Genomic DNA, 15743 nt, shown 5'->3' with positions numbered 1-15743 from the left:
TAATTGCTTTGACTCTCGACTGTGTATCCGTTGATATCTATTATGCCTTTATATAGTATGACGTAGTTCTCAGTTGATTAACTCTATCTAACTGTGTCAGATATATACTCGAGTGTAAAAACTATAATAATACGCTGTTTTCATAGCCCTTCTATAATAACGTATACTATTTGCAAAAGAGATATTCTTTCGTCTATAATAAAAAGCTAGTTTATCGGTTCAAATGTGAATTTAGGCAGCTGTTATACACTGGTACTCGTAAATCGGATATCCATATTAATTAACATTAAAAATAGTTATTCGGTTTAATAAAATTCTAGCTATTTTTCCGGTTGCCACATTAGTAAAGTTTAACACAGAGTCTTGTGTATTGATTAAATAAAACGTTTGGTTCTTCGAATAATGCGAAATGTAAAGACATTTAAGTAACTTAATAACATACTTATGCTGGGTTCATTTTTATTACAATATACGATTTATGTTTATATTTAAAATAATTACAGTATTTGTACCGTTCTTAATGTATAGATGAGGGGATGTATTATTCATATTTTGGGTTGTTTAGGCTACTGCTATCATCTTAAGTCTTATTTGCAGAACTTTTTAGTCGTTGTAATCTCCGATATCCAGATGTATCTTGTTGGAGTGTAGTTTTAGTCGAATTTACACCGGAAACTTATTTAATAAGCAATGTACTTATATCTTCACTCTAAATAGGTAGAAACCTTAACACTAGATGTGACGAATCAACATAATACACACCCATTTTTATTCAATTTCTTTGATTTCTAAGTAATCAACTAAAAATAAAAATGTCAAGAATGAGAGTTCAATGGAAACTTTGTTTTTATTTGAATGAAATAAAATACGCATCAAGTACGCTTGAAACCAAATCACAACGTGATATTAGGAAAGTAAACAAATATTTTACTTGTTTGAAATTTATCACAAATATATTTCAGAGGTATACTCCATCTTCAGTGTCTTGTTTTGCTTCTGTTTTCCTTTTCTTCTTCCTTGCCATGTTGTAAATTTGGAGAATGAAATCTGTATAGAGCCGCGCGTTGTATCTGGCGGTTGTATTTTGAAATGTTTGAACTGTGCCTAGCAACAACGTTGCTATTGAACTCTCATTATTGACGTTATTCTCGCGTTTCCTACGCACAGTTCAAACATTTTAAAATACAACCGCCAGATACAACGCGCGGCTCTATACAGACTTGTTTCTTCAAATTTACAACATTTACTCGATACGTATTTTATTTTATGTAAAAATAAAAATATTTTTCTATTAAAACTATTCCTAATTTTGTCACTTGGAAATATTTTTCGAACTTTTTATGATCGCTTTACTTCGAGATATATAATCCTACCCAACGGGAACGAACCTTAAAGCGCGGACTTTTAGGTAAGATACTTATATTACAATAAAAAAATGCGAGCATAAAAAGTAATATTGTTAAGCTTAAACATGAAAAGGTAAACATCGAAAAAAAGTTGTTAAAACTGGAAAAGAAAAGAACAAGATATTCTAGTAAAAAAAAAGATAAATTTATAACTGAAAAATATTTCAGCATTAAGAATTGATTATAAGATTTTATAAATTGAATTAAAAAAGGTCTTAATGCTGCAATATTTTAAGTTCTAAATGTATTATATTTTATTAAAATTTCTTGTCTCTTTCTTTTCCAGTTTTAACAACTAGTCATTTACTTTTCTATGTTTAAGCGTAACCACACCTTCCATGCTAGCATTTTTCTATTGTAATCTATGATTTACCAGGCTTCCAGTTAATTCACTTGTTCTTTGTTTAATTTCTCTCTCATTTTTTGCCCCTATAAACATAATATACGCATATGTAATAACAATGTATGATATTCGTCTGCTTTCAATTAAATCTCCTAAACTATCCGCCTTTCATTCTTTCAGTCCCTCTATTTTACTTGTTACTTCTCTTTTCGCGAAAGCGGTTAATTGGTTGCACAATAGTCGCTAAAGCGACATAGTTGCTGTTAAAACAAGTTATAAACACGTCGCCCACGTCCTTACGTTCTTTTACGGTGTTGAACACTAGTAAAGTTATCATTACTGTTTTTTATTTAACGAAAATTGATTTTTTTTTCACAATACAGCTAAGAAGTTGATCTTAAAACTAATAATTATTTGACATTTGGTCGACAAATGAGTCAGCGGTGAAGTTTTAAAGCTGTTCTAAATTACTATAACTGCCGTTTAACCATATATTAAAACACGGGTGTGTTTGAGTGATATATGCTTGCTTATCATCAAATAGTGCAAATTTTATTAGTATCAGATATTTTAAAGTTTGGTATTTATATTCAAACAGGCATATTCATTTATTGTTATTAAATAAAATATTGTGTGTGTGTGTATGAGTTCATTTCATTGGGACTCCAAAACTGCCGAATCGATTTTCATGATATATCACAAAATTTATTTTTTTGTATCTGGTAGTGTTCTTAAGTTTTGTATCAGAATGCCTTCGGTAAGTAATGATAATTGAAATATTCTGATGAAAGAAGGAACAGGCGAGTTTGACTTAATTTTAAACTTATACAGGCCGAGATCACAAGTACATTTGAGAAATTTTATTACCACACGATGACATGCCCGATATAAAGTCAACAGTGGTTATTTGTATCGCTGGGGCGCGTTCGAAACTGAGGTTTCTGTTTAAAACATATATAGGCAATGATGCTCGAGTTTAAATTTAAAGACATTGTATATAAAATAATTGTATAAAATGAACTGTAGATTCTCAACAGTTCAATGTAGACTACAATGTGTTGTGGACGAAGTCATTGCAGGAAGATATATAAAGCTTCCACCCGGTACACCATAATAACTCCCCTGCTAACGCAGGTAGATTTGATTGAAAAATTGGCGATTCCATCGTTAGTGCTTTCTCAGAGAAAGTGCCTGTACATCCATCCGAAGTTGTGATTTTTTAAAACTTTATTAGATATGTTTAAGTTTTCATCCAAAATAGAGTTATATGGACGAGGGATTTAAGATTATATATCCATAAACATACGTTAGTGTGGAATAGGTCGCTTACTAACAAACTCAGTATTCGCAAGGTTATTTAAGAATTGATTAGAATTGCTTTCAATATGTCGCCAAGTTAAGATTATACAAACTAGCGAGACTTTGGAAATACCATGATGGTGTGTACATCCGTCTGTATTATTTACTATCCAAATATTTTACAATAAGCGCTATTTCAACTGGTATGCATGTAGATGACATTCTTCTAAAAATAATTGCGTTTCACAGCTTGATATTATTTAAACTAAAAGTATGTGTAATTGAAATTAAAACAATATATAAATACGTAATTTTTTCTATAGTGTAAGGTAAATATTTCTTTTAAAAAAATCACTTTTAATGTATTAACATATAGGGTGCATTATTAAAAAATATAGAAATAGAGTTTGGAATAAAATAAGTTAACATAAAATGGTATGTACTAACATTACGAACACCGTATTAAGCACAAACTAGAATTTTGCTCATTGGGCGAATTTAAATGCCTGCAAGTTAATTACGTGTGTATAAAGACACAGTAAATGACCTAAAAAAATATTGCCACCGATATACAGAACCGGTTAGCGTTATGAGCATTTATGGACATACTAAGCAAGGAATTCTGTATAAATAATTATTTACATTGCGTTTAAATTTGTGGACATTAGCACTGTCGAGGAATTGCAAAAGCAAGTTTTATAAGTAGACCAATTACTAGATTCAAAAGCCTTACTGCATCGGTTAACTTCTACATGGAAAAATGGGATATTACGTATTGACTAGTTGGTAGATTAGCGCATATAAAGCCCGTTATGTGCTCACCGCTTATCTATGCACTGTTTCCAGTAGTCTAACACTTCTTGTAACTAAAGCAGTGCAGATTCAGGAGAGGTGTGGTTAGATATAGCGCAACTCTTTCCTCACAGTTACTCGCACAGCTATCATTGCAGGGTGTATTATAGTCTGTTGAGACTGTACGGAGGCATCTACACCAATTAAGAATACTATCGTGAGAGGGACACAAATATAGAAAATTCGTCTGAGCGCATTCCGTTGTAGTACCTGTAAAAAAAAAATCCAAGGGATGCTTTCGTATGGGGATAAGATTTGTTCTAGAGCTTGGAACGATCTACTGGGCCCCGTTTAGGTAACAGGAGGTTAGTGTACTAGCCGAAATGTTGACAAAAGTATTCAATACATAAGTGAATACGGATTTAGGGACGTAAAATACTGTTATAAGCTTTACTTAACGTATTACTTTAAAAAATTAAGATATCTCCATTAATCTGCTAACTCAATATTTTCCCCTCATTCAGATCTATATATTAATACGAATGCACGTGTTTTTTTTTCTGTATCACGGTTATATCCGGGTCGTTTGTGATGCACCTTCATTTCTTGTAAATAATTTTACAAAGAATTCTTCATAAGCTTTGGTCTCGGTTATAGCTGATGGCTCATAAGCCATCTATTTTTTTTCTATAAATAATTTTATCAAAGAATTCATTTTTTTTTTCGGCCGGGCTGAAAGAAGTTATAATATATATATATATATATATATATATATATATATATATATATATATACACACACACAGTGTTAACTCGCAACTTTATAATATATAAACAATCGATAGAACATTTTCCCTATAATATATACGAAATTTGCAAAAATTAAAATATAATCAAGCATACTTTACGACCGGGCTTTGCCGGGCGTCCGTGCTAGCTTAGATAAATACTTTTGAAGTTTTAACGAAAAAAAGCTACAATAATATCAGAGCGTCTCCATTTACACTGAACATCTACAGAATGCCAGCGTCAACATATTACATGAAGGAATCCCCTGCGGAATTTCCACAGGTTCTGCTAGTAAAATTATTAAGAATATTGAGTATTTACAGCTTTTAAAAGTCTGTACTGATATTTAGCAAAACAACATGTGTTGTGTCCTTCACAGGAAAGAAAAAAAAAAAAAAAAAAAAAAAAAAACAGTATGTATTTAGAAAAAATGAATTATTTTTTTTATTAAGACTACACATGGACAACGTTTCGATTAACATGCAACTGTATGTAAATGTCTAGTTTATATACTCGAACAATAAAGGTTAAAGTTAGTTGAACTGGTTGTTTTCCCGTATAAAGTTTAGAAATCAAGAGTTCATTTCTTGAAAGATTTAAAATCGTTAGCATTTTTACATACACATTGCGACTTTTTTCCGAAAATCCAAATCAACGACATATTTTAAGAAACTAGTTTAATTAGTGTCAAATGATTTATAGGAAATTTCCAATCTTAACTTTCAAACTAAAATCCGTTTTTTTATGACCACAATTGAAACTTATAAAAATTACTTCAAAACTGAAGTGTACATAACATTTACTAATTGATGCCAAATGGTTATTGTTAGAATTTCAAAGTGGGTAAACGTTTTCTTACGCCATCCAGGAAACTAAATATGGCTCACATTCACCCTTAAGAATTACAAGTTTTAAAATTAACAATTACAATTTAAAAAAACATTTAATCGGTAATTAAATTTAAAAGGTTTGTGATTTCGACATAAGAAAAATACCAATATGCCACCCTTTAAATCATGTTCATTAATCGTATTATAGTAAACTCGTCATCTAGCGAGGTTGTTAACAAATTAAAAAAAATATATAGTCAAACGATTTTTAATGCATTAAATTTAAACAAGAAATAGCACAATTGGTAAGTTTTACTCAGTATAATAACGTAATAAAATGATCACTTTTATTGTCAAGTTTAACAGGAGTAAATAAGCAAACAGAAACAATTAAAGACAAAATGTTCGTTGGTTTTCATAGTAAAATCATAGTTAACGTGGGTTACATGTAACGGATATAAAAGACTTAATGAATAGTCTATTTTTCCAGTGTTTTGTGAATTTAAGCAACCGATTAAAGTTAAACATGCATTTCTAAACTTCATGCGTTATTTATCAATATTGACGTTTTTTTTTTAAGTAGATTTGGCTCAAATAATTTGGACTAACTTGACGTGGAAGCATTTTTTTCTCTTAAAAAGGAAACAGTTGCATTCCAGCCTTGAAAATATAGAAAGGTTTGGTCATCGTCTTCAAAATTTATGTTTCTGCTACCAACATGGCGACAGAATATGGAAACCGTTCTATCAAAATCGGATTCTGGCAATATGTTTGTCGAATGCCGTTTCGATTCAAAAACTGAACCAAAATACATATGCAAGCTGCTTACAGGAGTTCTGCTGTGACTAGAAAACTGATCTAAAAGACGCAATAGTTTTCCATCGATGAATTCTTTCAAAGCGATCTTTTTCAGTACGTCATTTTTGGAAATGATTCTTAAAAATTTGGAGCATTCCTTTGCTTCGTTTCCAAATTCTGGAAAAAACGTCATGAGATCTGCTTTGCCAAGGAGATCTCCAGCAAATATTTTATTTGCTAATAAGTCTCTCGAAATAGTTCCGTCCTCGTCGCAAGAACTGTCGATGGCAATCATTAAGTTTTTGCAAGCATTGCGTAAATTTGTGAATTGATAACTCAAACGTTTCCTTCGTTGTTGCTGGCACTTGTGTTGCATGCCGATTGTTGTTTCAGGTATTTTAATGCAGCCTTTAGCATTCGTTAACTGTTCTTTCAGTTTCTTATAATTAATTTCCTGGTTGCTCTCAATAGGGTAGAATCCAATCGTTCGGTCATTTTTCTGACTAAACACAGAATTAAGGGAGAGAAAATCCAAAGGCGTTTTCAATTCATTTAAAAGATAATCAGAAGAATCCATAGACAAAAAGGATCCATCAAAACAATGTATCGGATATGTGCAGAGTAAGCTACCATTTACAAAACGATATTTATCCGTGCAAGGACCATATTTAATTGGGGTGAATATTCCAGGGATGACGAGGGAGGTGAATATAGCAGTGGTGATCGACAGGTGAGGAGTCGTTTTAGGATGAAAGTGTTCGAGGCAGTAATTGTCAACGTTAGCCGCAACGATGCAGAGTTCTTTGCCAGTCAGTTCATACAGCTGCAAGAAGGTAATAGTAGGTTGGCCTAATTTGAACATCACTAAGTCATTGAACGATTCTTGGAATTTAAACCCGGAATTCCATCCGTATTTCTCGATCAGATTATCTAGTATTTCATCAAATCCTTCTTGATCGTCATCGATCAAATCGAATATTGTCTGGTCGAGAATGTCTTGAATCTCATCGGAATCGAAACCCATAGCGAAGAGAGCAGCAATTATAGCGCCAGTACCGACACCTGCAAAACGTTTGATACCCTTTATGATTCCGAGCTTCTCAAGAACACGAACACCACCGGCATAAGAGTAACTCAGAGATCCACCGCTTGCAAAAACAAGATTTTCGATATTGTATGTTTTTAATGCAAGATCGCCAATTGGTAGGGCGCCTGGAATTAAATCAATATCAGAAGCTTTTCGCACGCGGGATTTGGATAATCCTTTTCCCATTGTATTTTTTTTAAAGAAAGCAATTATTCAAAGTCACCACTTTTACTGTAATTACTTTGCTACAGGATTGCGTAAAATCGTAAAGAGAAACTTACTAAGCTTTCTACTTATATAGTGTATGAATTAATCTAAGAATTTATGGGGGTGATAATGTCCACTCCCCTTTAATCAAAAGTATATTACGTCCCGAATTGTTCATACCCAATAATACATGAATAAATAAGAAATTATAAATAAATAAAATTCAGTGAAAATGCTTTAGAATAAAATGTTCACCATTGTGTGTTTTGTGTGCGGAATAGTATTTAAGAGATTTTTTAAATTAGTTTTCAGTATTCGTGTGCCTTATTGATAAATGGAACACAAAATGGCGACTGAATAGACAGCTTTACTTTGTTTAATTGCATGATGAACAGTTAAACTATTATTACCCTATTATTTTATTCTATTGTTCCCACATTTAAAAAATAATCGCCTTACATTATCGAAGCAAATCGTTGATTTTTTTTTAATACGATTATGTTGTGGTTGTTATGCGTTAAATGTTGTTTTTTAAATTTTGCTTACAAGTTTTTTTTAATTGTTAAATGTCCTGTATATTATCAAACAAACAATTCCATATATTAGTTTCCGTATGTTAAATACTTCTAAGATTCTAGAAATGTCAAAAATTTTATCTCATTTTACATTTTATCTGAGAATATGAAATTGTTACTCAAGATAATTTCGGCATAATAAAGGTTGATACCGATACTTGTTAGATCATGGAAATTATGCAAGGTAAGGCGTGGCCATTAGTAAATGGAAGACTATTTGAGAATACCAGACGCTTCATACAGGAGGATGTTAACACATTCCTTCAAGAGCTGCAGCAACCCTGCGTCATTATCTTTCATGGGTTCAATATATGCGACTGCAGACGGCTTAAAACTTCCTCCATTAGAGGAAGTATGTTCCCTTTGTCAACAGTGATTGTCGCTTTAGTTCGGTCAGTTTCGTAGATTAAGGTTAACTAAAACTTTCTCTAAAATAATCCTTGCAGTAAATTCTCTTTCTAACTAGTAGAATAGCTCATATCAAGTTAGCCCGAATGCCTTTCGAAGATAATAGTTAATGAGATGGTTCAATTGTCAGTTGCATAATGTAAACTATTATGACATGTTCGAAAAGAATGAATTGTCAAAATATATGATAACTTATTGAGAAATATAAAAATATTGGATTTATAGACGACGGTGTTGTACTCTATAGGAATAGAGTCTCGTGGTAATGTCTTCTACGAATGGTAATTGTCGGAAAAAAATCTTTGTTCATTGAAAATCCAGTTTTATATTTAGGATTGTTCTTTGCAATTGTTATAATAAGCTGATGAGGAACCAGAGATTAGAGCTAAATCGATAATCGTCACTATAGACCGCGATGGAAAGATTAGCAACATATTTACTGTGAGAAAAAAAAGCAACAGAGAATAGAAACGATCTTACACATGGACAAAGAAGTCGATTTTAAAATGTATCAATACAATAAAGACAGTTATGAATGAGAGTAGCTGTTCATAACACCCTTTTTAGTTGTAGCAGTCATACTGCGCCCCGCGATTAATGTTATTCTAATATGAGTAAATTATTTTAAGGTTTAGAAGTGAATAATTTTAAGAAGTCGAGTTAAAGAATAGTGACTGTTTTAAACATTATCTGTTGTTTTATAGAAATAGATCTTAACTATACCAGAATAGTAACAGTGATCCTAGACGTGACTCATAAGGATAATAAACAACAATTTCGACGGAAAAAATGTTTATAATCCGAGGATATTGCTAGATCATCATTCTAGAAGGATAAAACTATGATATAAAACCAACAAGGAAGGTAGCGTTTCTCAGTCTTTGTCAACAATTATCTTAGAGTTGGAGTTAATAACGACAACATCTGGTTGCAAACACAAAATTCCTTAAGGAATAAATAGGCTCCTCGTATCGTCTGACCTTGCACTCGGTCTCCATCTTTTAGCCTAGCGGATATGTACATTTACATGTCCATTTTATAGACACCTACTGTTTGGCCTTGTTTCCTTAATAGAACAGTGAATACTGTTCCATACATTTTTTTGATAATTAGATCCTCTTTTCTCACAGTTGTTCAGACTGTGCTACCGTACAGAAATTTGTATCCATAATATAAATCTCACATGTCTGTTTAAATGTATGTAGGTATGTATGTATGTTTGTTTGTCTACTAAAATTCTTGACAGAGATAACAAATTTTCACGATATTGGCACGGTTTTTAAACTTTACCCTTCGGACGACAAATATCGAAGAAATAGCTAAAAAAATTAATTCATTGACCCTCAACTGGCCACTTATCTACAAGTGAGATCGCTTTTTTCGTCGATATTTTCGAAAGTCATCCCCTCTTTTCGATTGACTAGTCTTAATTAATATCTACACCACTCCGGTTTGGGGATGGACACAACAGCAAAGACGTAACGTTTTTTTTTCACGTTCCTTTCCTCCTTCGCGGTACGGGTTCGTTCCTGCCTGCAAACTGCCATTTTTTTTTACCTCCACACACACACCCAAACATATTTTAGTCATCTAAGATTTAAATATACTAGAGAAAGAAAATCATTACACGGATGTGCATTAACAAGTTCATTTGCTTTCTTTTACAAAATTTAAAACATGCTATTCACTATAAGAATCAGCTTCCTCGTTGTCGTATTAAAAAGAAGAAAAACGCAGCGTTCTTTCGATGGAGAGTTTTTTTCAATTGAACACACTTCGCAATACAGACTGGTATTGCTTTCTTTTTATTTTTGATCCGTTATACATACTGTTTTTACAATTTTTACATTATGCTTTCTCTTATGACCTTCAAAACATACTATCCACTGCAACACTCTCCATTTTTATATCTTTTTTGTCGACAAGTTGGTTTTGATTGCGTGTGTTTGCGTGTTATTTTGGGTTTTATTTTTGCGTGTGTGTGCGCGTGGCGTGTGTACGATACAAACGTCTCTAAAAGTAGCTTTGTAGCTGTCGCACTGCTTTTCCCGGTCAGTTCTATGGAGTTCACCCTCCCAGTAATCGTCCGATGCGCCGCTACTGTGGAATGGCGACGGGTCTGTTCATGTACTTTCTTTAGGCTAAAACGAGTTTATCAAAGTGCGCTGACATATTAAAAAAACATACTTGAAGTATTGTCTAACCTCCTGGCAAAAACATATATAAACTTATACATGTATACATAATGAGAAAAAAGAGAGTAAGACATAGAGACAGAGAGAGAGAGAGAGAGAGAGGAAGAGAGAGAGAGGAAGAGAGAGAGCGAGAGAGAAAAAAGGAGATGAGGCAGAGTATCACATAAGTAAGGTTCAACATTCCCCCTCTCTCTCTCTCTAACTTCATTCTCACACTCTCTCTCTCTCGATCACTCTCTCTTACACTCAACGTATTTCATTCGCAAATGGTATTTACTTTGGTTTGTGCATGCGTGTGTTTGTGTGTGTGTTCAATTGAGCATCTAAGTTTTTATTTCGTCTGTACATTCCATAACAATTCTTCTTCTTCTTTTCCTTCTTCTTTTCCTTTTCTTCTTCTTTTTTCTTTTTCTTCTTCTTCTTCTTATTATTATTATTTACCGATATTTATAAAACAATGCAGAGTGTTTTGTTTGCATTTAATTTTAAACGTTTTGTATTTTTATTTTATTTTCTAACTATACATAATATTCCCGACTGTGGTATACACCCTGCGTAATCTGTAACGTATACCCTCAACCGCACATTTCAATTATGCAGTATCTTTTGTTTATTAAATTGTTAGCTTAAAGTACAGATTAGTAAACAAAGCCTCCCCTATAAAGAACGTCTTTCTAAAAAAACCGTCATTATTTCAGCACGATCTGTCTGCATACAATTCATTGCGATCTTAAATAAAGCCAGGGTAAAATTTCAGTATTAATTTACACCAATATTAATTGACCGATTGTACGCGGGGATGTTTAAATATGATTCATAATAAGTTTTCCTTAGTCTCATGAAAAAGAAGTGGAAGTCATGCTTAAATAAATGAGATAACTTTGATTTTTATGCAATATAAATGTCACAAGTAAGACATCAATAATAAACATACTAGCCAATTCAGTTTTTAGAAGTATTTTAATGAGGCTTCCCGAAGCATAATATGGGCCCCCATGTATATATATATATATATATATATATATATATATATATATATATATATATATATATATATACTAGCCAAAGTATCCGTCGTTGACTGGGTTCAAAAACAGCCTACAGAAAATGGACTCTGATTTATGAAAGTATGATAGGTTATGAAAAGGAAGAGTTGTAAAGAGATAGCTTCGAATTTGGGGGTATCAAAACGAAAGCAAAATATGATGAAAGTAAAAATAAAATAGATAAACTCCATAATTTAGTATACCATACCTGTTCACACTGAAACACTTATCACAATATTCAGTGGATCTACATTAAAACACCTTGTTAAACGTTGTGACATATTTCCATTCTATGGAGGTCAGGCGCGAACGAACACTCCATAATTTTATTATACCATATTCCTTCAAACTGAAACATAATTATCAAAGTATAGTTACAATGATGGATTTGAAAAGGTTTTATTAAAGTGTGTGCCTTTTTCCATTCTATGGAGGCCACACGCGAACGCAGACCCCACAATTTTATTTTACCTTCCCTATTTAAGTTAAAACATACTTATCAAAGTATTCTTATGTACATCAATATCAAAGCACTTGTAAATGTTTTTTTTATTTTTATTTTTTTTTATTTCCATATTTTCTTGACCAGGCGCGTGCGCAGACCCCACAATTTTAATGAATCATTATTATGCCAGACTAAACATACCCATTTCTGTTTCTCGATAATCTTCTATCATTATATGTGATCAGTTTTCTATAAGAGTCAACCATATAGGAGCCTATTCGTGACCAGCCACACGCACAGACCTTCAGATATATATATATATATATATATATATATATATATATATATATATATATATATATATATACGGAATATCGATTCGTCACTAAAGAGTTGTTTAATGATCATTTCAACGGAATACACATGACATAATTTTATGATACTTTAATTAATTGCATAAAAATATGTTTGAAATACTTATGTCTGTAGGGTTTAGGAATGATAGTTTATTATATATATATATATATATATATATATATATATATATATATATATATATATATATATATATATCAGAATCGGTATAGGGAATCGAAAATATCAGAAAATTATGAGGTATCGAAACTGGTATCGGATTCGGAAACAATTGTACCTATTTTCAGATTTAAAAACGAATCTTTTATTATCATTTTTTATTTGATTTTGTTTAAATAAAATCTTCTATTTCTCGTAGTAATAATAAAATAATAAATGCCCATTGATTTGAAACTGGCAGTTAAACTTAAATCTACAGCTCACACATTTGCTTTTGCGGTAATCGTATAATGTATACTTGAGATTAAATCTTAAACAAAGCAAACTTAATCACGCTTTACACTATTTAGCGTAGCAAGCAATAATATTAAATGAAAATTAAATGAGAAACGATGATCTCAATATTTTAAACCGAGAGAGAGACTGAGCTGTCCTACAAAGCAAAAACTCTGTAACATCATCTTTGTATAGATACTCCCTTTGTAACATCATCTTTGTATAGATACTCATCTTTGTATAGATACTCCCTCTTTGTAACATCATCTTTGTATAGATACTCATCTTTGTATAGATACTCCCTCGGGCATTTAGGCTCATGGACATTAAGTGTCTGAGGGAGTGGAACTCGTCTGACAAGACGTTGCAAAGATCATCATCATCAGCATCATCATCATCACCATCATCATCATCATGTATATTTGCATATATATATATACATACACATATATGTACATATATACGACCACCCGTACTAATTTCTGTTTAATTTTGTAACAATTTTTTCAGTGAAAAATTAACGAGTTTTTGCTTTTTTTTTTCAAACATATTTTTTCTTAAACAAATTTTAACAGAATTAATATGATAACCAATTTTTTTTTTTTTGAGGGGGGAAGGTCTCATATTTTGTTCAACAAGTTTAAAAAAAAAAGCAACATCTGTGTGTTTTTCATGTATCATTTTATTTGCATTAAAAATATAACTACTGTGAAGTAAACTTTGCTTTTGTATTTTTTTTTATTTCATGAAAATTATTTTTCCCATTCATTTTATTAAGACAGCCGGGATATGCTCTTATGATTAGGTAGACCTTTCGGCGATTGAATCAGACGATATAAAACTGGGTTGAGAATCTCTAAGGTTGGTAACATGAAACTACACTTTCTAGCATCTGCAACTGTTGATTCAAGATGGAGATATTCATCTTCTATGAAGTTGTTAGAAACGGCCGTTTGAGGGGGCGTTGTTTACTTAATTTGTTTTTTTTTTACTTCCAATATTTTCATCACAGATTGTTTGCTGTTTAGCCGCGAATTGGTTGGCTGATGTGCGTCTTACGTCAGATTCATTTTGCCCACATACCTAATGAGGTATTACAACAACAGATAGATAGATAACTATTGACAACAAATTAATCGAACTGGAATCAATAAAGTAGGGAATTGATCAGACAATTTTGTGGACCATATGCCAATATAGTATTTGAAGAATAAACTGAGAATACTAACAGCACGTCTTTGAAAGATAAGTTACAGGAATACTATGCCGAATCCACTGTCCTGCGTAATAAATATCATGTTGCACTCTGCCATCGTGGAAATACACGCATACTGTGATCAATGTGCATATGCGTTCCACCCATATATCTCAGAGATAACATAGTCTCCAATTTCAAGTCGACTCAAGTCTTATGACGAATATTTGTTTCAAGTTTTATTGAGATATTTAGAAAACTCGGTTGATATTCGGTCCCCTGTCTTTCGAGAGTGGTTCTATAGAAAATAAAGCTTAATATTTTTAATTTCTATTCGGCGTTAGCGGCGTTCGATCGGGGTCAATAGAACCTTTCCGCTCAAACATTTTATTCAAGACTGACTTTTACTTCTTCTCATTATTCACCCATGGCATCCACCCTCGCGCGCAATCCTTCGCATCCAAAAGAGAAGGTTTCATTTCATTGGACGATGGGATGTTACCATGCTAAGAGTTTCTAAAAATATATATTTTTTTGGCTCGTGCGCCCCAAGTAAAATCGCTGGTAATGGCACCTGCGCTGGAGACAGGAAATCACACTTGGTCTGTTTCCATGATGGAAAGCTTTTGTTTGTATTTATGCTTTGTCGTGCAGATAACCATATGTGGTGTTTATGATTACTGTATTCAGGATGAATGTTGCTTCGAAAAAGAAAAACAGGCGATGTATATATATATATATACATATACATACATACATATATATATATATGTATATGTGTGTGTGTTATTTGTTTTTGTGGTGCGTTTTGAATGAATCAAATTCAATTATTTGCGATGCATTTTACCTAAATGCGAGTTGGGAATAACTCTATTATGTGATAGACACAAGCCTACATGCATGTATGTGAGTGAAGTAAAATATTCTGTAGAAAGTTAATATTTGTTTTTTGGGTTTTTTTTTACACAGTGGTCACCACTTATCAAGGCCGGGAAGCCACTCAGGGATAATGGTTATTGCAAGTACAGTACGTTAGTGTGGAGATTTGATGAAGTGTTTACTTAAGGGGGCGGTTCATTAGGAATTTCTTAACATTGGACTTGAAGACATGCAAGTTGTAGTCAGGTGGGAAGCAGGCAGACGGAACAGAGTTACACAGGCGTGCAGTTCTAAGAAAGAAGCTTTGTTCATGGAATCCACGTTTTGATTTAGGCACAGATAAAGAGTGGGGGAAATTTTTCACAGTGGATTCAGCTAGACGGGTGTTTTTCGTGAAAGATTGGCGAGGGGGGACCAGAGATTGGAGTCAGACGAGAACCTGCCATGAAAATAACGATAAAACAAAGATAGGCTCGCAACGTCTCTTCTGTGGGAGAGAGGTTGCAGGGTAGAGAAAAGGGTATCTCCCCACTAAGCCACGAAGTCTATTTTGTAGTCTGTCAAGGCAGAATAGGATGTTTTAGCAGCTCCTGCCCAGATATGGCAGCAGTATTCCATCCTTGGACGTACTTGGCTTTTA

The 15743-nt window shown here is 32.7% G+C and overlaps 1 protein-coding gene across 1 annotated transcript; it reads right to left on the bottom strand.

Annotated features, from left to right (window-relative positions):
• Window positions 1-3225: 3225 nt before the first annotated feature.
• On the bottom strand, window positions 3226-7628 carry LOC145263500 (uncharacterized). The gene has a single exon (XM_080120402.1). The coding sequence runs from the start codon at window positions 7527-7529 to the stop codon at window positions 6063-6065; it is 1467 nt and encodes a 488-aa protein (XP_079976528.1). The 5' UTR covers window positions 7530-7628; the 3' UTR covers window positions 3226-6062.
• Between the last annotated feature and the right edge of the window lie 8115 nt (window positions 7629-15743).

This window comes from Euprymna scolopes, chromosome 1, assembly GCF_053919585.1.
Source record: "Euprymna scolopes isolate OS-2025 chromosome 1, ASM5391958v1, whole genome shotgun sequence".
NCBI lineage: Eukaryota > Metazoa > Mollusca > Cephalopoda > Sepiida > Sepiolidae > Euprymna > Euprymna scolopes.
Note: the sequence above shows the minus strand (reverse complement) of the source record. Positions and strands in the feature narration are given on the sequence as shown.